Here is a 22600-nt window from a genome sequence, read left to right as displayed (position 1 = left end):
AGGGATTGGAGGGCTACAGCTAACGCCATCTAAGTTTCCCAACAAAACAAAAACCAACCACTATAAAAGGCCCATGTGGAACTCCTACGGTTTAAAAAAAAAAAAAAGCGGCGGCATTTTTGTGAGCACTTTGTCCCCGCCGGCGCTTCGCACAACTCGGGATGACTGCAGAAAATCTCCACGGGCCACAAAAGTTAAAGAGGAGGCGCAGCTCCCCTTTACGCGGAGACCGCAAGCGGCTGTTCGCTGGCCGAACACGGGCATCGCTACAATGTAACCAGTCTGGGTTTCTGGAACAATTCTCGAGCACGTTCCGCTGCTAGTTTTTAACAAAGCCCCAAACAGCTGTATTCTATTTATACCTGCTGCTTCAGCGAGGCGACACAAAGCATGCTAGCTACAATGCACGGCGTCGCTCCAAATGCATTGTTCCTCACACTGTGGGGCGAGGGGCAAAGAGATGGACGTGGGATCCCCATCAATGCTCCCGAGTGCACGTTCAGACATTATCGCTGGAAGCACGCGCAGAAAACACTCCCTGCAGGTAAAAGTGGAGCAACTTTAGTTGCTCAAACTGCCGCTTCTCTCTCTTTTTCCTTTTTTTGTACTTGAGAGAAAACAAGAAAGACAAGAGTGAAATTGGCAGTGCAGCTAGCCACTTGGGCTAACTTAGCAGCCATGCCTGTAGTTGGGAGGATGCATAAGAAGAAAGGTAGAGGCACGAGTACAAACAAAGTGGCAAACACGAAGAATAAAGTAGCACAGCTTTCACTTGAAGTAGCCGGTAAATTTTAGAAAAGAGCTCCAGTAACATGCGTGACTCCGCTGGAGTGACTGAACTGCTCCACATCAGTTAGCAAGTTGAGCCACCTTAGCACACTTCTTTGCTGGATTTCAGTTGTGACAGTGCAATATTGTACTTACTTTTCTCTTGCTTGGCTATCGGAGGGGACAACAGCTCCTTTTCCTTTGCCGTACATCTTGGAGGCTGTTCTGATACTTTATTTTATCCCACTCGACACCTGTCAAAGAAAGCTACCAGGAAAACCTACTATCTCCATAGCTACCTAGTTAGTGTTGTCTCCCTATCTCTCCCTTGCGCTCTCTTTGCTCCGGTTTCCTTTTTTTCTACATCCCCAACATTGCCCACAAATCAGGCAGGGTTTCAGCCGGGGGGAACTTGAAACAGTCCGCTGGTGGAGCGTTTTTTTTTTTTTCAATCGCTGTTCCTGGATTCAGCTCACGCCCCCCCTGTTGCGAGACGGTGGGGGCTTCTTAAAGGCACAGTGACTCAGTTTTTGTCGACTTCGCTGAAGTTCAAGTTCTTTTTGATGGCCTTCAAATTCAGGCCTTACATTACATGTGAGTTCATATACAGCACAAGATTATTCAGATTGAATGCTTTTGGTGTTTTGAAACATTTTCTAAGCAATTATATGTCAATATGTATCCTGCTAAAGATTCAGGGCTTCATTTTGCCACAGCAGATGGGGGCTTGATAGTCCCAAATACCCACCCTTGTTGACCTGTGTACCTCTAAATTACCCCTGTGGCCAGTCATAGCACCAGTCATGCAGTGACACCGTATAGGGCAGCCAGACACCCCAGTCCTGTGCGCACAGAAAAAGATGTCTGTTATTACCTTTGACTGCTGAGCCTTCGGACAGTCGGCGTACACCACTCATAGATGCTATCATGCTGACATATAAGTGCAAATCAGAAGCCTTTAGTGTTTTTATTTTATTGTATTTTATTTTCCATGCAATACTTCTCTATTGCCTCCCAAACTAGTGTTCTCTGACCTCAACGGCCCTTAAAGGAGGAGGAGTAGGAACACAAGTAATTGAAGAAAACTCTTATTCTGCTATAATTTAATCTTTTTAATTTTGTTTTGTTGTGCAATCAGTACGGTCAGCTGCTTAAAGCACATAATTCACTCATTGTGTGTCTAAAGTGTCCCGAGGTATAAAATATTATCAATTTTATGCGTTCTGGAAGATAAAGAAGTAGTTTTAGCGTCACTAGCAGACAAATACACCCACTGTATATACAGATGATAAAATTATCCTAATCTGTTTAGTCTTTTTCCAGTTTTATCTCTCTTTATTCACAAACCTTATCATAAGGCCAAAAAAAGTTTCTTATATATTCAAAGAATATTTGGGACAACACGTGTTGTCTCAATTTCAAAGGACTCTTACTATTTCACTAATGCAACATTTTTTACACACTGTAAAATGTGATCATCTCTGTGATCTTGTATCAACATGCTTATAGTTTATACAGTAAAAATAAAATAATTAAAAAGTGACCATCTTATGAAGACACAGGGATGAGAGCATTAAGGAATTATCACTGTTCACTAGCTCCGAGTTATATTTGTTTTATGCTTGTAGACACACAAGCTTCGTTTCAATTTAATATAATATTAATACTAATAAAAAATAATTGATTATCCAGGTACGGGGCTGGCGCTTGATATATAATGCGTTAGTTTGTGTCATGTCCCTTTAAGAGTGTGTAGAGGGCTGTTTCAGAGTTTGTGTGTGCACATGGGTCTGTGTGTGTATATGTGTGTAAGGCAGGGACAGGCAGTGTGTTCTGTTTTCGTGCTACTAGCTGTGGGAAGGACACAGCTGACTGTCTGCGGGCGTGCACGCCTGCGCGCACGGCGCAGTGTGTATGCGCGGAGGCAGGCGCACGAATTTCTGTGTGCGTGAGAGTTAGAGAGAGAGAGAGAGAAAAGGGTGGGAGAGAGAGAGAAATATTTCTGTATGTGTGGTAAGCCTTTTTTTTCTACATGAGCATGTACCTCATGATGAGCAGACATTATATGAAAGAACAGAGGAACAACAGATAAAAAACACTAGCGAGGAGCATCATTTTTATGGATGACCAAAACATTTTTCCTCGGTGAACTAGTGAATGTAACATAGTAACAAAGAAACACTGAGTGATGCAACAGACATAAGAGTGTTGGGATTTTTCCAAGGGACATACAGTATACCCTGACAATAAGAATACATTTATTTGCAGCCTATTTAAACTCACTCAAATATGACTGGGCACTTAGCTGTGGACTGCTATTTGTCTTAAGCTTAATGGTTTCATATTTGCATGCAGTGTAATGTTTGCAATAAAGCAGCTAAAGACTGCTTTCATGTGCAAACACGGGAAGGTCTTCAAAAAGTTTCCTTCTCCTAGAGTTGGGCAGATCATTCCAAATATCGACACTACTGATACCAACGCTGGTATTGGTATCAGATACTAGTATGATAGCATCGATACTACGTTCAGCGTGTAGCCCACTGAATTGTGTTAAATAATTGTCGCATCCAAATATGATTTATGACCTATTGCACCGTTAAACAACAGAACAACATTTACATTCCAGGTCTCCAAAAAAGAAACAGTTTCAAAATACAAGAAAAACTAAAAGGTGTTTTTTGTTGTTTTAACTAATTATTGTAGAACACGTAAATCACGGTGGTCATTAAAATGTGTCCCGAATTAAGTAAATTGATGACGATTCATTTCGTGAATCACAGCACATTGCTTTGCCCTACATAAGCTACCTTAACAGGTTAAAAATATCGGTACCGGTATCAGTATTGGTATTGGCAGTACTCGGATCAATACCGAAGTTTGTATTGCTCAGCACTACTACTTTGAAATGAGATGTTGTTTTCAGATTCTTCTACTCTGGTAATGACTTTATAAAAGAAGGGTGTCAAAGTGTGGACAGAGAGCCGAAAGAGGAAGAAGAATATGCATTTTCAAATTTAGCCAGCTGAACTCTGAGAGAGAAGGGGAAAGTGAGAAAGTGATGGTGTAGGTATCTTTTAAGCTCTAGACCACAAACTCTATCACTGTCTCATCATAGCACCAATATTGATCCAAGAACCCAATGATCCCCGGGAACACTGGCTCTTCCTCTTTTGCAGAGAATAAACACAAGCAGCGTCACTGCGTATTGTGTGTCTGTCTCTCCGTTTCAAATGCAGATAAGGCTGTTGGGCTTTTGTCGTCGTGCTTTCCCTCTATATATGATAATTTTATTCAATATTGGATGAAATGAAATCAGGGTGATTTGGAACCAAGCTGATGTTACATCTTGCATCAACAATGGTGTGCAATGTTTTACAGAAAATGGTAAATATAAATTGTCCGATCACATCGCAGCTGAAATGTCATAAAAACAGTTACTGTTACGGATCAGCTGTATTTAACAACTTTTTTTCTGGTTTGACAAGTTTTCTTCTGTTTGGCAGAGATTATGGGTTCATTTATGTGTTTTTTGCATTTAGTCCACGCACCATACAACATATGTCAATCTTTATTTGGTGCATTATTGGGTTTGCTGTCATCTGAACTACCATTATCCTCCCTTTCTTTCCACTCCATCCTTTCTCCATCACTTTCTTGCTTCTCCCAACATGCTCTCTTTCTCTCTTTATCTTCCTCTCTGTCTTTCCTTCTCTTCCACATCATCCTGCTCTCCTCTGACCCACTTTAATGCCTTCTTGCCACTATCTCCCTCTGTTCTTCCCCATGCACCCACATCCTTCATCTCTATCTCTGTCTCTCTCGCATTCTCCTCCCCCCTTCCTGTTCTTCCTCCATTTCACTTCTTCCTGTTCATGCTTCTCCACCCTCCTTCCATTCCATCTCCTATTTCTGTTCCTTCTTCTGCTTCTTCTTCTTCCTTCCGCGTCTTCCTCGCCCCTCACCTTCTTCTGCCACTTCCTCTACTCCCCCCCTTCCGATGCATCTGCATCTCTACATTCTTGTGCAGTCTCACTGAGCATTTTCACTTTCTTTTCCCTCTCTGTCTTTGTGTTTTTTGCCTTTTTGTTCTTCATCGCTCCCACTCTTTCCTCGTCTTTGTCTTCCTCCCCTTTTTCCTCCCCCTCTGCCCTTCTCCCTCATCTTTCCACCTTGTCCCCCCCCCCTTCCCCACCACCACCAGCCCTCACCTCCCTCCTTTCTCCTTCCACCATGAGTCATGTTGTGCTCTCTCTTTCTGCTCCCCTCACTACGCCACAGAGCCATTCAGGACAGACATTCATCAGCGGCCTGAGATGATAGATGCTGCTCACCACAGCTCCAGCAGCCAGTTAGCCTGGGGTGATGCCTTATGCATACAGATATCACCTGGCTAGCTGTAGTCTACTGCTTCGCCCAGGATCGAATACACACAAATGCTCTCAAGTTTACGCACGCACATACTGCGTTGCCTGGTGTCTAGGACTGGCTCTGTGTGAAATGGAAAAGTTTGGAGCACGGAAGACTTCGCCGATAACTATATTCGCCCTTAACATAAGTGTAGACAAGTGTGCACGCAGTAGTGTTGGAATGGATTTTATCTGTGTGTATACGCGTGTGTGTTCTGGAGAGCGCTAGGTATGTAAACTCCAGGGGAGTTAGGTTAATTGGGTCTGAAAAAGAGGTGGGTGTGTCTTTCTCCTCTATGACAGGCTTATTTACATAGCAAAGCTGTAATTACCCTAACGAAGCCCCTATCCTATCAGGGAGATTGCACACACACACATACACACACGTCCAAGCCCCAAACAGGTTTGAGCTCAATCATGCCAAACCTGTATTTTTCATCACTCCAGATCCCTCTCAGAAGCATTCCATTCACATGTTCATTTCTAATTGAATGGCATCCTTTGCGGTGCCAATCAGTCGGTTTGTTGGAATTTCTCTATCAGAGCTCATTGGCTTCTAAGAGAGATATGGGACTCCTTCCAACACTTAGCAATCACTTCCTTCCTCCCCCCTCCCCACCGTTTTCTTTTGTCAGAACAGGCTTTTTCTTTGTGAGTTAATGCAGGGAAAAAAAAGATTTTCTTGTGCGATATCAATTTAAGTCACGAATCCAACCCATTGTTGCAAATAACGAGAAGACGTAAGAACACCGTCGACATTTCAAGGACTCTATTAACTATTAAACTAGATGAAGGTAAGTTAAACCCTATGTTACCCATGTAGTGGTGCTTATTTAAGCAGTTTGTTAAACCTTTCAACAGATTTCTGTCATCAGTGTGTTATTTATGAATGAAATAGATGTACGTAGCACAAGACTGAGGTTTCAGATGATTTACAGAACAGAAAGTGTGTTTTTATCTCCTTTTTTTTTTTTACTTTAGTAAATAACTAGATAAGACTTGCAGGCCTCTGAAATTGGTCAAAGGATTCCAAAAAAAAAAAACACTTTCTACTCGATTTCCGCAACATGTCAACATAAATGACCCGTGACAAGCTAAAAAAGAGCGCCAGTAATCAAATAAGACCAAAAAAGAGAGAGAAAGTTGTGTTATTGAATTATGCTATCGCAGCTTTTCATCTACAATTGACTTCTCCCTTCACAGACATACAAAGATGTTGTCCTTTTTTAAAATGTGTCTCTCATTTAGATACTGTCACATAAATATAGGAAAAGGCAGTAAATAAATGAATGAATAAATAATGGAGAACGTGACAGACAGCCCTCCTCCTGCAGCTCCCCCCTCTCCTCTCGGAGACCCTTCACAGACAAACATGCACATGCTTCCTCTGCGCTAAAAACAAGTCACTGCTGAGGTTTTGCTTTTAATACGGTAATTTTTTGTACTGCTCACCTGCTGCAGGTTTGAAAACAAAGAAAGAAAGAGAACTTGAAATCCCAGAGGAGACAGGCAAGGCTAGTTGCTTCTTAGACCACTTGAATTATTGAATTAGAATATACAGATAAACAAATAAACATGACACAGGTTTAAATGTGGTATGCTTAGTTAACAAAAAAATGGAAAAGTTTGTGGTCTTGTTTTCTTCGGTGACGTATGAATTGAATTTTTATGTGACAAGCTCCAAAATTAACTGCCACTGCCGCAACATGAGCGGGCATGAATAAATGCAAATTCATTCACTGTGAAATTTGAGCGTTTTAAGTTGCGTAATAATGTTTTACCCCACCCAGAGTCGTATCACTTCACAATAAATAAAAGAGTTCAAGCTGAGGCTGAAAGGCCTCTCCTCTATACGCTCAGGGTAGACATATATAAGCTCTGTTCATTAGCTGTTTGGGGAAAGTAAACACTAAAAGACTTTAAATTGTGTAAAAATTGCATGGAAAAAAAATCACTGGAATTTCAGTCCGAATAAGGGTTTCTAAGCCGTGCTCGCAAAGGACTAAGTGCAATTACATTTTGTAACATGCATCCAGCATGCTAGATGGGGCTGTGCGAGTATTTTATAGTGGAATTTTCCTTTAAAAATATCTGCACTAAAGCCAAAACCAGTACCTTTACCCAGCAGCCCCACTGCCTGCCTCAGTATCTGCTCTTCCCTCTCTCTGCACTTCCTATTCCAACAGGAATTTAATCTTTCAAACCATCGTTGTTTTTCCTCTCCCCTATTTTTACTGCTGCTGCTGCTGCTTGGAAGACCACAGACTGCCTCTGTATGCTGATGCCCCCCCACTCCCCACCCCCACCCGTCCTGCTCCGAGCCTGTCTCTCTCTCTCTCTCTCTCTCTCTCTCTCTCTCTCTCTCTCTCTCTGTATCTCTATTTGTCTTACTCTCTCATGCTCACATCTTTCCCCTGTCTCTCTTTCTCCTCTGCTCCTTGTCCTCATCTCTCATCCTTCTCCTCCTCACTTGTTCCCTACTTCTTGTCTCCTTCACCCCCCCCCCCCCCCCCCCCGAAAAAAAGAAACACACACACACATACACACATACACATAAGTACACTTTTCCCTTTCTCTTTTCCGCCTGTCTGTCTCTCTGCTGTTTCGTAGCTCTCCTGCTATACGTGCCACAGATTCAGATGGCAGTCAAATGGTAGATGGAGACAAACACGGAGACACATGCATGCAATTACATGCTCACACAGTCATACACACACACACATGCAAATGGATATCCAGACTGGCAACTGCACGCATGGATAGAGACTCTCGCAGACATCTGTGTAAAGACACACAGACGCACACGCACCTTCGCACACCAACGTGCAGACTTTTACAAGAACATACTGTAGTGTCATATAAATTCAAGTATTTCAGTCACCTCCCTCAGTCAGTTTAGTAGGAAGACTATTATTCGTGGAGTACAAAGCTATCAGAAAACAGAATGCAGGAAATATTAATGAGAATGGAGACTTTTGTGAGAGATTAAAAATGAAGAAAGAGAGGAAGAACTTTGAATATGCAGCAGTGAAATGAAATCGCTATGAAAAGTAGGTTTTTTTAGATGTTGGGGTGCATATGGTGAAAGTATACGATACTATTTTTGCATTGACTGTTTTAATGTTTAGGTGAGAAGAAGATAGAGAAACTGGGAGGGCTGTGAGGAGTGGCAGAGAGGGAGAAACAGAGAAGAAGGAGGTCAGTCTAAGCTTATGAAACATTTTCTAACCCAACCCGGCCTATTTCTGACAGAGCAGGACTGTGGACTTACAGTTAGATACACAAGTTCCCATGCCTTCAGGGAGTGACATGTGAAAATATGCACACAGAGAAAAAGTCACACTGGAACCGGTAACATGCAAGCTGATAACCTTACACTTTATTCAGATGCAGGGGGCTTTTGTCAAACTGTTCTCAGCGTTCTCAGAAAAACGGTGTTGGCTTTTATCTCTGAGACTGCACAACGCCTGCTATGCAACGGCAAAGGTTTAAGGGCAACATTTTGGGAAGTATGTTGCACTAGAAGACCAGTGCCATTTTATAGTCCCTTATTTCTTTGGTCTAGAGGTAGAGCTAATGTCTGGAAGTATTTAGCTTAGCTTAGTATGGGAAAGCAGAAGGAAATACCAAGTCTAGGCTCTGCCCAAAGTTCAACAATCGACCCATTACCCTCAAATTATTTTGCACTGTTTGTGAATCATTTATGCAACCAGGCTTGAATGTGAGAATTTGAGTTTTTTTTCACTGAATGCACCTTAAACTACACAAGACTCAGATAAGCAGCAAAAGTTAGGTCAACGTGCCTGTAAACATTTACTTTTACCACATTATTATGTACATGTTGCAAGCACTGGTTGGAGCCCCTTTGTCCTTAAAAACCGATTTAATTTTTCTTGGTATATATTCAAAAAGGTAACTTTCATCTCAGATTTTGATCCATATTGACATGATGGCATCACACATCCCAAAGGTGCTCTTTTGGGTTGAGATCTGGTGATTGTAAGTACAGTGAACTCATTGTCATGTTCAAGAAACCAGTTTGAGGCGATTTTGAGTTTTGTGCATTTTTCTGCTGTAAGGAATCATCAGAAGACGGGCACAATGTGGTCATAAAGAGATGGACATGGTAGAGTAGGGTGCAGTGTTTAAATAATATTCCTTTGTAATAAGGGGCTAAGTGTGCCAAGAAAATATCCCCCACACCAGTACACCACCACTGGTAGCCTGAACCTTCAACAGAAGGCAGGTTGGATCCATGATTTCATGTTGTGTATGCTAAATTTTGACCCTGCCATCAGCACGTTGAATCACAACAGGCAACATTTTTCCATTTAGCTTCCAATGTTGGTGAGTCTGTGCAAACGCCACCCTGTTTTCAGTTCTTAGCTTACAGTAGTAGTACCGAGTGTAGTCGTCCGCTGGTGTAGCCCATCTGCTTCAGGGTTTGATGGGCATTCAGAGATTCTCTTTTGAATATTTGGCCATAATAAGTGGGTTTCCAAGTAACTTTCGCCTTCCTATCAGCTCAAAGCACTTTGGCCACTTGCTTCATACTTATGGCATCAAAAAGATATTTTCAACTGGAGAACTGACGCTCACTGGATTTTTTTTTTTTTTTTTTGGGGGGGGGGTCTGTAAACCATTGAGATGGCTGTGTGGGAAAAAATTCAGCAGATCAGCAGTTTCTGAAATCCTCAGACCAGCCCATCTGGCACCAATAACCATACCACATTCAAAGTCACTTAAATCACCTTTCTTCCCCATTCTGATGCTTGGCTTGACAAACAATTAAAACTACATTGAAATAAGCAAATCCACTCAAAACAGTTTTGAGTGGGTTTACAGATTTCTATAACTGGTCAAGTACGACAAGTATCACAAATGCCAGCACAACCTTTGGTCCAACAATAAAACCATTTTCTGAAGTTCAAGCACAGCTTGCAGCATGATCAGTGTTTTGTAATTACCACAATGGAGTCCACTGTTACTGCTCCTCTAAAAGAAAAAAAATGCTAGGTTCAGTTATGCTTACAGCTATTAAAATCAGTTCTTATAACCTTTTGGAAAGGAAAGTATTTGGTCATTTTTGAGTGTTTCATAATATCCAGTGTAGTAAAACTGAAAGGATAGAGCTGGTTAAAGATTCTGTGGTATCTATAAAGAAATTCAAAGATACGTCGAACCTATTTGTTGACAGCGGATAGTCAAAGCTGGCTTACTAAACTGACACAGCGGCCCAAAAGGTCAGGGGACCTAAAAAGAAAAAAAAAAAACCGTCTAGGTTTTATCCATCTGCTCTGTACTTAAGCACAGAAATCCCCCAACACTGATTGAAGGAAAGCCACCACGTAACAGGAAGATCAGAGCAGTTTAAACAACAACAAATATTTACATATGTCAAATGCATATTGTTTTGTATGTTTCTTTCCCGATTTATTTTAAGTGGTGTGAAAAACTGTTCCTTCCTGTGCTGTCAGCAGTTATTCTAGAGTCAAATGTTCCAAAAATACAGCGCCTATTGTCCTCAGAGAGTTTGGTGTGTTTTTTCTGATAATCAGATATTGTGGTGACGAACCAGCTGGTATTGTGGATGATGTCAGCGGAACATTTTAATTACCTTTACATAACTTGTGAAGATTTCAGCTGTAAATGTATCTTTTCTCTGATAGTACATGAGCATATTGTAAATTTGGTAAAGCACTTGGAGCTATATGTTAAGTTCCCTTAACATAGAACATTTAACTTTTTCACCTACGGTTGAGGACATCGCTTCATTCCGTATTCCACAAAAGCATAAGTCATGCATTTGGTATGGATTTGGCTATTTTCATTTTGCTTTTGCCGTTGTGTGAAGAATTCACAACATGAAGTGCTCACAGTCTTCTATTTACATTTGACCTGAAAGCTTGCGACAGAAACATATGTTGCCCTGGATGTCAAATTGGATCCAGATTGTGTGTCCTCTCAAAAACGTTTGAACAGTTACAAGACCTTTTTTCTTCTTCTTTTTTTTTTTTTTATCAGAGACAAACATGAGTGTGCGGTGGTATAATTGGCTGCACAGACAGTCTACAGATGTTATTTTCCTTCAGCTAGTAGAGTAACTAAAGACTGTTTCTCTGTCACCTTCTAAGATTGAGGGTGGGTGTTCTCCATTCATTTCAAAATTGACCATTGTGATGTCGCTAGACTTTAAAAGCTGTTAACATATTAACAACTGTAACTGTAAAAGTATGATGTTGTTTTCATGATGACGATGATGATGCTCAGCACTTTTTATGAATTGCTTGTGTTTTCACAGCCAAGCTGGAACCTCCACAGCTAAAAATGAAGACAAAGACGAAAAGTCAAAAGCAGGTCATCAAATCGACACTAAAAGAACTCCACAGATCCCGATGTTAAAACTTTACATTCACAACTCGTGTTACCTGCATTCTGGGCAGATTGCTAAAAATCAAACAAACATACCCTTTTCTTTTTGCGCACTCATGCTAGTTTGCTTGAGGAAGTAAATGCATTTGAGGAATGGGAATATGGACATGACTTTTATTTTTGAAGTGAAGTGAAGTGCAAACTGCATTCAGGACAGAAACAGCTACATAACAATGTTATACTACTTGCTGAGTTACGTTTGCATTACTAGCTTTTGACCAGCTATGTGTTAACAATACTTTGGCTAGCTTTGCGTTAGCTTAGTGTTAGCATGCTAACACAAATATTAGAGTAGATTAGATTAGACAAAACTATAGCAAAATATAGCGAAAAACCCAGAGTGTTGTTGAAGCTGAGTGTATGCCGATCCCAACCCACACAACATCAGCAGTAACAAAGTCAGTGGTAAGCCTCATTGTACTCTCGATTTATACCTTTACCTTGTTTTTAGTAGAATCACTGTGACAATCGCTTTGATGTCTCTCTGAGCTGGTTTTCAACTTTGGTTTGTGTCGTTGTATTTGTGTAAACACTAAAATAATTTTGTGATTTGTGGATTTCTGCTTGCATGTGGAACTGTAGCCCAGTTTTTATGGCGTTAACTTGTAATTATGTGACAGTGCAATTCAGTTCATTTTGTGAAGTAACACAACTGTAACTCAGCAAGTAGTATAACAAATTACTTTCTCCAGCGAGAAATTAACATACTGCATTACTTGTAGGAACAGCAACAAGTAATATATAATGCATTACTTTTATGAACAATGACCCCAAATCAAAATACGGATATAGATACTGATAATTTAGAGTAAGATAAACACTGATACAGTGAATAGTTCATTATAATTCACAGGAGAAAATTGTGTCGGATAAATGGCTGATCAAAACAAGTTATGGCATATGAACGGTCTCGATTTTCTGATATAGTCGTTTTTTAACACTTTTGAATGTAGTAAGATTGGTGTTCACATGTTTTATACTGTAACAGTTTGGACATCTCTCACTGACTGAACAACCTGTCGGTGCTGTAGTCCTTGCAGTTTGACCACGCAGAAGGCCCTGGATCACAACAGGTCTCTGGATCAATCGACTGTCTTTACAATTTGTTGTTTCATTGATGTCCAGCTTTTCTTTTTTTGCCATAAGATAGGATATCCCGTTTACTAACTTTATTAAGCATCCTTGTGACACTTCAAGTACAGTACAGTGTCCTCATCTGCTGGCTTACAGTCAGAGTATCCATTGATCCTGAGATGCTCTCTGATTCAGGCCTTTTTTAAAAAAATGCTATCCCACAAGTCAATAGGTGCTGTCATTGTTGTATCTTGTGTATACAGTCTATGGTCAATGACTGCAAAGATTTGTTCATTTTATAAACAAATTGAGTCATAAGCTAGGCGGGTCTACTGCTGCTATTTTGTCTTCTTTCATCTTCTTTCTGCAATACAAACAGAGGAGAATTTTAAATTAAAAGTCATGTTTATTCCACCGGATTGGTGCTCTAAAGACTGATGACCATGAACCACAGCTGCTGTTACACTAGAGATGAAGCAAAGCCAAGTCATAAAATTACGTATAGATTTTTGTTGACTGACACAGGACATATTTGCAGAATTTATTTAAAGTGGACACAGAGTTAAAACATGAACAAATCTGAACATCTAAATATTTTACCAGCTTTCCACCAACAACGTTCTTTCACTCTAACAAAATTTGTTCTAAGTGGTGAACACAGATATATTACCGCTAGGCTTGAGCAGTGATGGTTTCTGGGTGGTTCCTGCACATCCTAACCAATTTTCTCTCCTCGGACGGTGACAGTTTGGGTCTTCTTTCAGACCCTGGCAAAGTGATGATGCATTTGAATAACTTGTACTTATGTACAGTTGTTTGAACTGATGATACTGGAATCTGCAGTATTTTAGAACGTGTAAATCTACAATTCTCCTGCTTAGACCTTCAGTTACTTGGGCTTTCCTATTGTTATGCATATTATTCTATCCAATGAGTGCTGTCAAACTGATTGTTTTTATGAAAACAGAAACTATCAGTTGTAGTTAATGGTGATCACTAACGAGAAGTTAACAGGTCTTGATCTTGCTAAAAGACATCGTAGAACCTTCAGCAGCACATATTAAAAGATTTAAGGGAAATGTCTAATCACAGCTATTATGTGTTTAATATATAGTCAGTGTTTGCAGTTACATTTACATTTATGATTTTTTTTTGGGGGGGGGGGGTGGTTGTATGGGTGTGGTTCACATCTTAGTGGTGGAAGATTGAGGTTTTCGGCAAAAGAGCTCTAATAAGCAAAATATACACTTTGTGTTCAGCACTGGAGACAAAATGAGAGCAATTACCTTGTGAACACAGTTGAGCATTTACCAGCTAGAGTACGTTTTATTCCTGAATTGGACTACACTGCCATAAAATGAGTTAGCACTGAACAATGAACATTAGTTGCATCACAACAAAGAATATTCTCTCATCATATGTCTGATGTGCTCACCTTTAACTCAGAACTCAGTGTCAGTAAATAGGATAGCGACTACAAGAAATATGTGTTGCCCAATCTTTATGTCTACTGAAGTCCTGAACACTACAACAGCAGTTATAAAGTAGTGTGTCTGAAACTTCATCTGACTGTTTTGGGGCTTTAAACAAACAAACAAAAAAGAAAACACCACAAACCGTGAGGGTGGATGAATGTATGGGTGGGTTCTTAATTGTGCATTTTGAGCTTTTTTGAATAAGAGATCTTTAAAAAATCAATACTAAAATATATACAATAATACTCAGAAAAAGGTGTAAAAATATTAAAAGCAAACAAGTGAAAGGGTGTTTTTTCTTTTTATTGCCCAAACCTGTGCTTGCAGTCAAAATCGAAGTAAGCTTGATCATGACTTTAAAAAATAATTTTTCTTACATTTTTGGGGGGATCGACATTCTTACTCCAAGAGGCGTGCAATACATTAAAAAATAAATCTTGTCATTCAAGGTGTATTCATGTTCCCATTGGTTGCATCTACAGCACCAAAGCTGCTAAGGGTCAACAGTCAGCATTAGCGCTCTCACAAATGAACACAAATAAGCATTGGGGGAAGCTGTAGTTGTTCCACACATGCAGAGCGGGTTTATGAGATTCATAGCTCTTGTTCTGTGCTATTGTCCTCGATGAAGAGGTTTGTCTGGAGGTTTGGATGCATATGTTGTTGACTGTCTTGCCCCTTGGCCAAAACTACAGGCCCTCCTCTCCCCCCTGCAACGGGCCCCTCAACCTCTCGCCTTTTCTCTTTTTCAAATATTCTCAGCCATTCGCTCTATCCTCCCTGTCCATCTTCAGCTTTCTTTCCCTCTCTACACCCTTTCCTTCTTTTTTGCTGCTTGCTCACACAGACACACACACACATGCGCGCAGACACACACGCACACACATAAACACACACCCATTCCATCCTTTTGCCTTTGCTCGCTGCCCATATCTTTCTCCTTTCTCTCTGCACGACTCGCCCCCCCCCCCCCCCCCCCCCATTCTCTCCCCTCCCCCTTAGCCTTCCACCCCCCCACCATCCCCCATCCTTCTGAAACAGAGTGTGTGTTCTGCCACTCTCACACACACCCACAGACGCACACACACAAAAACTGGTGCTTTACCTCCCCTAGGAGTTGTTCTTAACTCGCTGACTGAGGCACGCTCTGTGTGCATTTTTGTGTGTCTGCGTGTGTGCACGGGTGTTAATGCGGACCGTGCATGGGGGGTGGGGGTTAGCATGTTTTTGTACGTCTGTGCTGCTGACTCCACACATGATCCCCATTAAAGGCTGGCGGGAATAGACACAAATACACACATATACACTCCACACACGCACTTTCATCTGCACTGCACACACAATTCCATTCAAACACACATACACACATGCTCGCGTGCACATACAGGTACATGTGCATCCGAACGCACACACGCACTGTGGGGTTCTATGGGGCCCGATCCCATTTCACCCCTGAGGCTTTTCCACCAACAAGGGGCCAATGTTGGAATCGGTTCCTGAATTTTTTGTGAGCATTTTCATTGCAATAAAAGCAGGTTCTCAAACATGAAAACTGTCCTTGTTCCGGGGGTGATGTCATCACTATGTAAAACCTAAAATCATTCCTAGGCAACCACAAGTGTCCTAGGAAACCAGATGTGTTGTGCGCATAAAGGAGAGTTTTGAGGCTTGGGTTTAGTAAATATGATAGAATGAATAGTAAAAGTGCCATTCACCAGCTTGCTAACGAGGCTGATGCTTCAGTGGCAACATAACAAAGTTTACAAAAAAGCCACAAAATGACGAAGAACAAACCCAGACTCTCCAGAACAATAGAAATACAATAGAATACATCACAAGGGGCCACATAGAAATCAACAGGTGACCGCAGATATAACAGTGGAGTGAGTATTTATTCACTAGTTTCTGTGGTGAGACAGACAAGCAGATAAAATGACAGTGGAACTGAACCACTGCATTTGAAACAATCTTTCTATTGACTACCTGAGCTCATTCTTACGTACTGTTGCCAAAAATTTCAACACAACTGTGCACTGTGTTTTCTTGGTTGATGTGTTACAATAGCTCCTAAAGAAATTTGGAGTCGGGTTAGGGTCAGGTTATTTGCACTTTATCAAGTTCAGAGTGGGAAAATTCCTTTTGCTGCTGCAGTTATGATTAGATTAGCCTGTGTTTTAAAACGATTGCAACACTAAGCTTGCTCCTGGGAGATTTATCTATCTCAAATAACAACAATGATTGGAGACCCACCAAGAGTCAACAGATGAAACTAACGTTGCATCCCGAAGAGAACACGTATGCTACATAACATGTTCAACTTGACATAATTGATATTGAAAGCATTTTCCTCTGGTACAAGTTGGCTCTACAAGATTTATTACTCACATATAATAAAACACACACAAGTTGACACACTAGGCATTGGTATTTATGTGAACACAATATGGTTCTACTTACAAATGAAATTGCTTCAACAAGAATCCCACCATGAACTGGAATAAATCCTGTCTTTATATATCAAAGAAAGTATTCTGATTTGACTCCACGCCACCTTTTACTGCCACTACGCTGTCTTCATCTTGTTGTTAAAAGATAAGAAAACCTTCTAATCTAATTATTATCAGAAAACGTGGCAAATGATAATTAATAATGGTGATATTATGTCAGTGACTGGTGACTGAATGTGCAGCAGTTGACACAGACAAACTTTGGTTATTTGTAAAATCAGGTCTAGGAAATGTCCAAAGTCACTCTTTTTCACATGTATCTCGCAACAGGAGATAATCAGGTTCAGACTTGTACTCACAACAGGAAATGTATTACGGGTGGTTTAAAGAGAGCTGAAGGAGGCAGTCCACATGATGCCCACTCACTACTTTTGAATGCAGCAAGGTATTTATTCCATGTGCTATTTGCACATGGGCTGCAATGCAATATCACATGGACTAAAGACTACCTAATGTCCAATCTAACTGCACTGGACATTTGCATTCTTACATGGGTCTCTGAGAAATGCCCGAAAGACAAATTCAGAGCTTCAGACATTTGTTGGATAAAGACAGTTTTTGTAGATTTCCCTCTCTACACCAACACAGTGATGATTTTAGCTTTAAATCAAAAGGATTTACAAAACATTTTTATTAGCTGTTTAGGAATTGCAGCAATTTTTATACACAGCTCCCTTTTTCAGAGGCTGAAAATTTATTGGACAATTGACTGGCAAGCAATTTAATGGCTAAGTGAGGCCTGCTCTCTTGTTGCTTCATGACAAAAAAAGTAGACAATACCTGAAGTTGATTTAAAGTGTTGCATTTGTATTTTAGAGTTTTTTTCTGTAGTTTTAAATATGAAGCCCAAACAGATGTCAGAGCAAGTGAGGAAAGGCCATCATTGGGCTGAAAAAGAAAAAGAGTAAATAAACCTCTCGGAGAGAGAAAAAACTTAAAAGGCCAAATCAACAATGTTGGACATTCTTAAAATGAAAGACACAAGGCTTGAAAGACCACATAAGATGACTGAAGTGTGTAATGACAGAATTATGTCTATGGGAAAAACAACTTCATAACATCAAGCCAAGTCAAGAATACTCTTGACGAGATAGGCGTATCTTGTCAAGGTCAACAATCAGGAGACGCCTTCATGAATGAAAATACAAAACTAAATGCAAAGACACCTACAAACATGCACCTGAAGGTGAACTGGAGAGCAGCTGAAAAAGGGGGATGGTAACCTAGGAGTAAACAGGATCAGGGTAGTGGTTAAGAAAATTTAATTTCTTTCCAATCTCTAAAATTCCTGTACTCTAAAACCAACAATAAAAGACTATGAAAACAAACCAGGGCATTAACAGTAAAATCTGCAGAAGTCAAACTAGCAGTCCAACAGTACATGGCATCCATGGCTACAAGAGTTTTAAAACAAATGCTTTAAAAAATTATTGCAGCCATATTGTAGGTGTAGACTCTTTCGTGTATCTTTTGTCAGCTGTAACTCACTGTAAGTCTCCTGTTGCTGGATGTGGTTTCTCCTTCATGTCTGATGTTGGTTCCAAGAAACAACTCCATGATCTGCCCTCCATGGCCTCCCAGGTTTCCTTAATGTCTGTTTGTGAACTCCATTTTGTTGCTTTCCCCTTGCTTTTCTATGCCTATCCTGCTATGCTGAACCCTCGTGCTGGCCTCTTGTCTCTATTTTTTAAAGTAGTTTCAGGGCAGTGTTGCCTCATTGCCTTAATTGGAATTGTGAGTAGGAAGTATCACTTACAACAAGCTAAAATTACTTCCACCATTTGACATGAGCACATCAAGGGAGGAAACACAGCGTTTGGTGATGTCCATCACTTCTACTACTTTTCTTAAACCCCTTGAATTAAAGCAGGAATTTTGCACTTCAGTCACATCTTGAATATTTGATATAAAATCCACTGTTAGGGTATACAGAGGCAAAACTAAAAAACTGAGTCTTTGTCCAATAAATTACGGAACTAACTGTAAGAGACTGGTTTAAGTTTTCATAACTGAGAAGTGCTACCGGTGCCAGAAGAATCACTGTCTTAATAACAGCATGCACTTGTGTCGGCTTTAACCCCCCTTAAACCCCCTATAGGCAATAGCAGTTGCCTCTGAATGTACTTAAAATCTGTAATTATGTATCCACTGTTGAACTATTCAATATTGGGTTTGTTTTCTAGGATATATGGAATTATTTAAGGAAATCTTACAGTTTATATTATTATATTATATTATAAATCTATATTAATACTGTAGATTTTTTAAAAAAAAGGTGACTCCAAAGTATATAGGATGTGTCAATAATGTGATATCACAGGTATGGTGAAAGTTTGCACCATGTTTCAGCAGAATGCTGCTAATATTTTATTACTTCATTACATTTTGCATATGCTCCATAATATTTTAGCAGGGGAAGTTGTATATATTTTATATTTATTCAAGTTTGCATCCAAAATTCCTCTGAATGACTTAGCAGTCATCAGGAAATACAAGCAGATCTACCCTTTGTTAGGAATACAGGTCTAGATTTTGGTATTTCACATTTGTGCCATGCTGTATCATATCCTTACATGAGTGTTACAAGTTTTATTTCTGCTTGAATCTAAGTAAGATCGTTTTTTACATTTTTTTATTTCTTGACTTCGTGTCAAATTACCATACACTGCACCACAATGCACTGTAGACCTTTCTGTTTGGACTCAGAAATCTTTTGGACAAAATATCCAGCTGTGGTATTCTCATGTGGTCGTCAAAAAGTCAGTCTTACAGAAAGGAAACAGGAAGAAAAGGCTGAGGTATGCCAAATTACACAAGAAGTGGACCGAAAATCAGTGGCAACAGGTCTTAGTGAGGAATCCAAATGTGAAATTTCTGGTTCAAATGATTGTCAATACATACCAAGAAGGTCAGGATAGAGGTACAACAGTGAGTGTCTACAGCCCTCTGCAAAAATACAGTGGAGGCTCTGTCATGTTTGATGCTGCATTTCAGCCAGTGGTGTTGGAATTCGTAACTGATAGAATTACGAATGCTGAAAAGTATATTTTGACTCTGCAATACCATCTGGAAAGCATCTGATTGGCAATGGCTTTATTTTTCAGGACAACGGTGATTCCAAAACACACTGCCCATGCCGTGAAAACACACCTGGATAGAAATACACACAATGGAACACCATCAGTCATGGATTGGCCTCCCTAGACACCTTCGGTAACATTACTGAAGCTTAATAAGAGGAAGCCACGATCCAAAGAAGAGATTTAGATGTTGGCTTTGGTATCACAGTAACTGCGACCATTGGTGGCGCAGTTTAAAACTCCTGCTCAGGACTGAAATTCTTCTCCACACATATACCGCATTTACAGCAGCTGATACAGCATGCTACACACTTACTGTTTCCAATTTTATTGCTTTGATATCAGCCTCATTATTTACTCTTTCTTGTAATACCTTATCAGTGCTGCAATAAGATAGTGAGCACTTGACATTTCGTACTGCTACTGCTTTGCATTAAAAACATTCATTTAGTGAAATATAGAAACAGGAAATCCAATGTACTTTTACAGTGATTGTAAACACCATCTTTTCATTCTTTACAGCTTATGTTGTAATTCTGTTTGCTATAGGATACTGAACTTTGTGCTGCCAGTACACACTGGTATCAGACAACTACAAATCCATTCATCCATCCATTTTTTACTTTTCTGGTCTGTGTGTAACTAGGCGGATAAATAAAAGCTTAAATCAAACACAAAACTATCCAGACTTACAGCTGTCAGTACTATACAGTATTATACACTCGCTGGAGACTTTATTGGATATACCTTGCTAGTATATCCTGGTACTGTTGGAACTCTGTGGCAGTGATTCAGCAAGGACAAGGTGTTGGAAACATTCCTCAGAGGTTTTGGTCCATGGATTTGTCAACTGCACATCTAGCTGCAAATCTCCCGTTCTACCACATCCCAAATGTACTCTACTAGATTGATATCTGGTGACTGTGGAGGCCATTTGAGTATAATGATCCCACTGTCATGTTCAAGAAACCAGTTGGACATTATTTGAGCTTTGTGGCATGGTGCATTATCCTGGAAACAGCCATCAGAAGATGGGTGCACCGCGGTTATAAAGGGTCAGTAACAATACTTAGGTAGGGTGTGGCATTAAAGCAATGTTTAGTTGGTACTAAGTGTGCCAGGATGATGAAACTCACACCATTACCCCACCAGCAGCAGCTCGAACCATCGATAGAAAACAAGATGGATCCATGCTTGCATGTTCTTTATGATAAAGCAGAAATCGATTCTTCAGACCAGGAAATGTGTTTCCAATTTTGTTGACCCTGCGCAAACTGCAAACTAGCCTGAATTTCCTGTTCATACGTGGCATTTGGCGTGGTCTTGAGGCTGTTCTCCACTGCCCTACGTCATAAACAAGACATTTTCTCCCAGAGAACTGCTGCTCTGGGTATTTCATCTTGATCAGACCATTCTCTGTAAACTGTAAATAAGAGCAGATGAACGGGTGTACCCAACAAAGTGTTCGGTGAGTGTATATTTTGTAATTTTATTGTGAGAAAAAAAACCTTGAACTCAGTTGTAACACTCTCATAAAAGTACACGGCTTAAACTTTATCCTACACGGTACAGACAATGGGTGCAGCTTCAGGGCTATTTAGGCTGCTACAAAGGGAGAATAAAGTTCACAGAGTTGGCAGGTAACTGTAGCACAACACCTACTGCGTGTTATCTTTTTGGCTGCGAGAACCACTGTTTAAGAGTCATTACTGTGTCATTACTTCATAAACATTAGTTTTATACCATCTCTGCTTGACTGCATATATGTGGACATCAAAAGGGGAGGAGGGGGGACATTTGTGATTTTACAAGCCCGATCCACAAACCAGATTCCTACTAACTTCCTTTTTACACTTTCGGTGTCATTAATTTTCGCCCACTTAATAAAATAAAACCTGGATGATTTTGTATTTTTCAATAGTTTCAAGCACTAATACAATCTAAGAGGATTATAAAGGTTATGAAGCTCATGTTAGGTCATTATAAGGAAAGCAGCCAGTGAATTCTTAAGAATGCCTAAGTGTTCTTTATGTTGTACTAAACATTTAGAAAAAGGGACCTCTAACAATCAAAATTAAATAACATAGGGTTACTACTGCAGTATGTAGGCTCACAAACATATTTCAACCTTATTATTTCCCTTTTTAAATGAGAAAGGGAGTCCATAAAACTTCTTATTTATAGAATGCACTCAGCTCCAGAGAAACATGCTGGTTCACAAACATTTCACTCTTAACTGGACTCAGGATCGGAATCAGTGTTGCAACAACTGGAGCACAGAAATATTGACCTGGTTAATTGGTGCTGACACACTGCAAGAAGCATGGGACTGACACACTGGATCCAGAGGAAACCATAACAGCAGCTCTCATATTAAAGCGTAGATAAGACAGGCTGCATGGCAGCAGACTAAACATAAACAATCTGCAGGTATACTTTCAGAACTGAGGAATCTTTCCACTGCGGCAGCACAGCAAACTTGGTAACAGCTCATGTTCAGCTGGACTGATTTTCAGCAAAAGATTCAACACAGATGGAGAGAATACAACCACAACGATGTGCACACTGCTATAGCTAATACCTGTTTCACCACTAGTATGTACGAGCACACAGATTCTCATGTACTGTACAGTGTTGCCCATATACGCAATAGTAGCAGCAAAAACAAAAGCTGCACCATAGATAATCAGTCTTAAGTCCTCATCTAAACTACACCCGTTCTGTCCAATGCCTGCTGGCCCTGGGGATTGTGCTGGACTTTTAATCCACTTAAAAGCAGAGGACCTCTGCTGCTGTTTCCAAGGGGCTTGACCCACGATGAATACGCACGCACACATGCACAAAAACAATCAGCAGCA

The 22600-nt window shown here is 40.3% G+C and overlaps 1 protein-coding gene and 1 long non-coding RNA gene across 4 annotated transcripts in view; one reads left to right on the top strand and one right to left on the bottom strand.

The window, feature by feature from the left end:
* LOC146646816 (single-stranded DNA-binding protein 3) overlaps nucleotides 1-1156 on the bottom strand; it is a 44492-nt gene extending 43336 nt beyond the window's left edge. Inside the window, exon 1 of one of the 3 annotated variants that reach the window (XM_085391123.1) lies at nucleotides 925-1156. In XM_085391123.1, coding sequence (XP_085247249.1) covers nucleotides 925-980 — 56 coding nt within the window. In that variant the 5' untranslated portion in view covers nucleotides 981-1156. The remainder of the gene's footprint in view (nucleotides 1-924) is intronic. The other 2 variants (XM_085391122.1, XM_085391121.1) reach the window with 2 other exon arrangements.
* Nucleotides 446-19901, top strand: LOC146646815 (uncharacterized). Its single transcript, XR_014908750.1, has 3 exons — nucleotides 446-544; nucleotides 8303-8372; nucleotides 19767-19901. It is a non-coding gene; the product is annotated as an uncharacterized LOC146646815 (long non-coding RNA).
* The last annotated feature ends 2699 nt before the right edge of the window (nucleotides 19902-22600 follow it).

This window comes from Rhamphochromis longiceps, linkage group LG19, assembly GCF_057381845.1.
Source record: "Rhamphochromis longiceps isolate RC_006_pf linkage group LG19, R_longiceps_female_GT1.1, whole genome shotgun sequence".
NCBI classification, from domain to species: domain Eukaryota; kingdom Metazoa; phylum Chordata; class Actinopteri; order Cichliformes; family Cichlidae; genus Rhamphochromis; species Rhamphochromis longiceps.
Note: the sequence above shows the minus strand (reverse complement) of the source record. Positions and strands in the feature narration are given on the sequence as shown.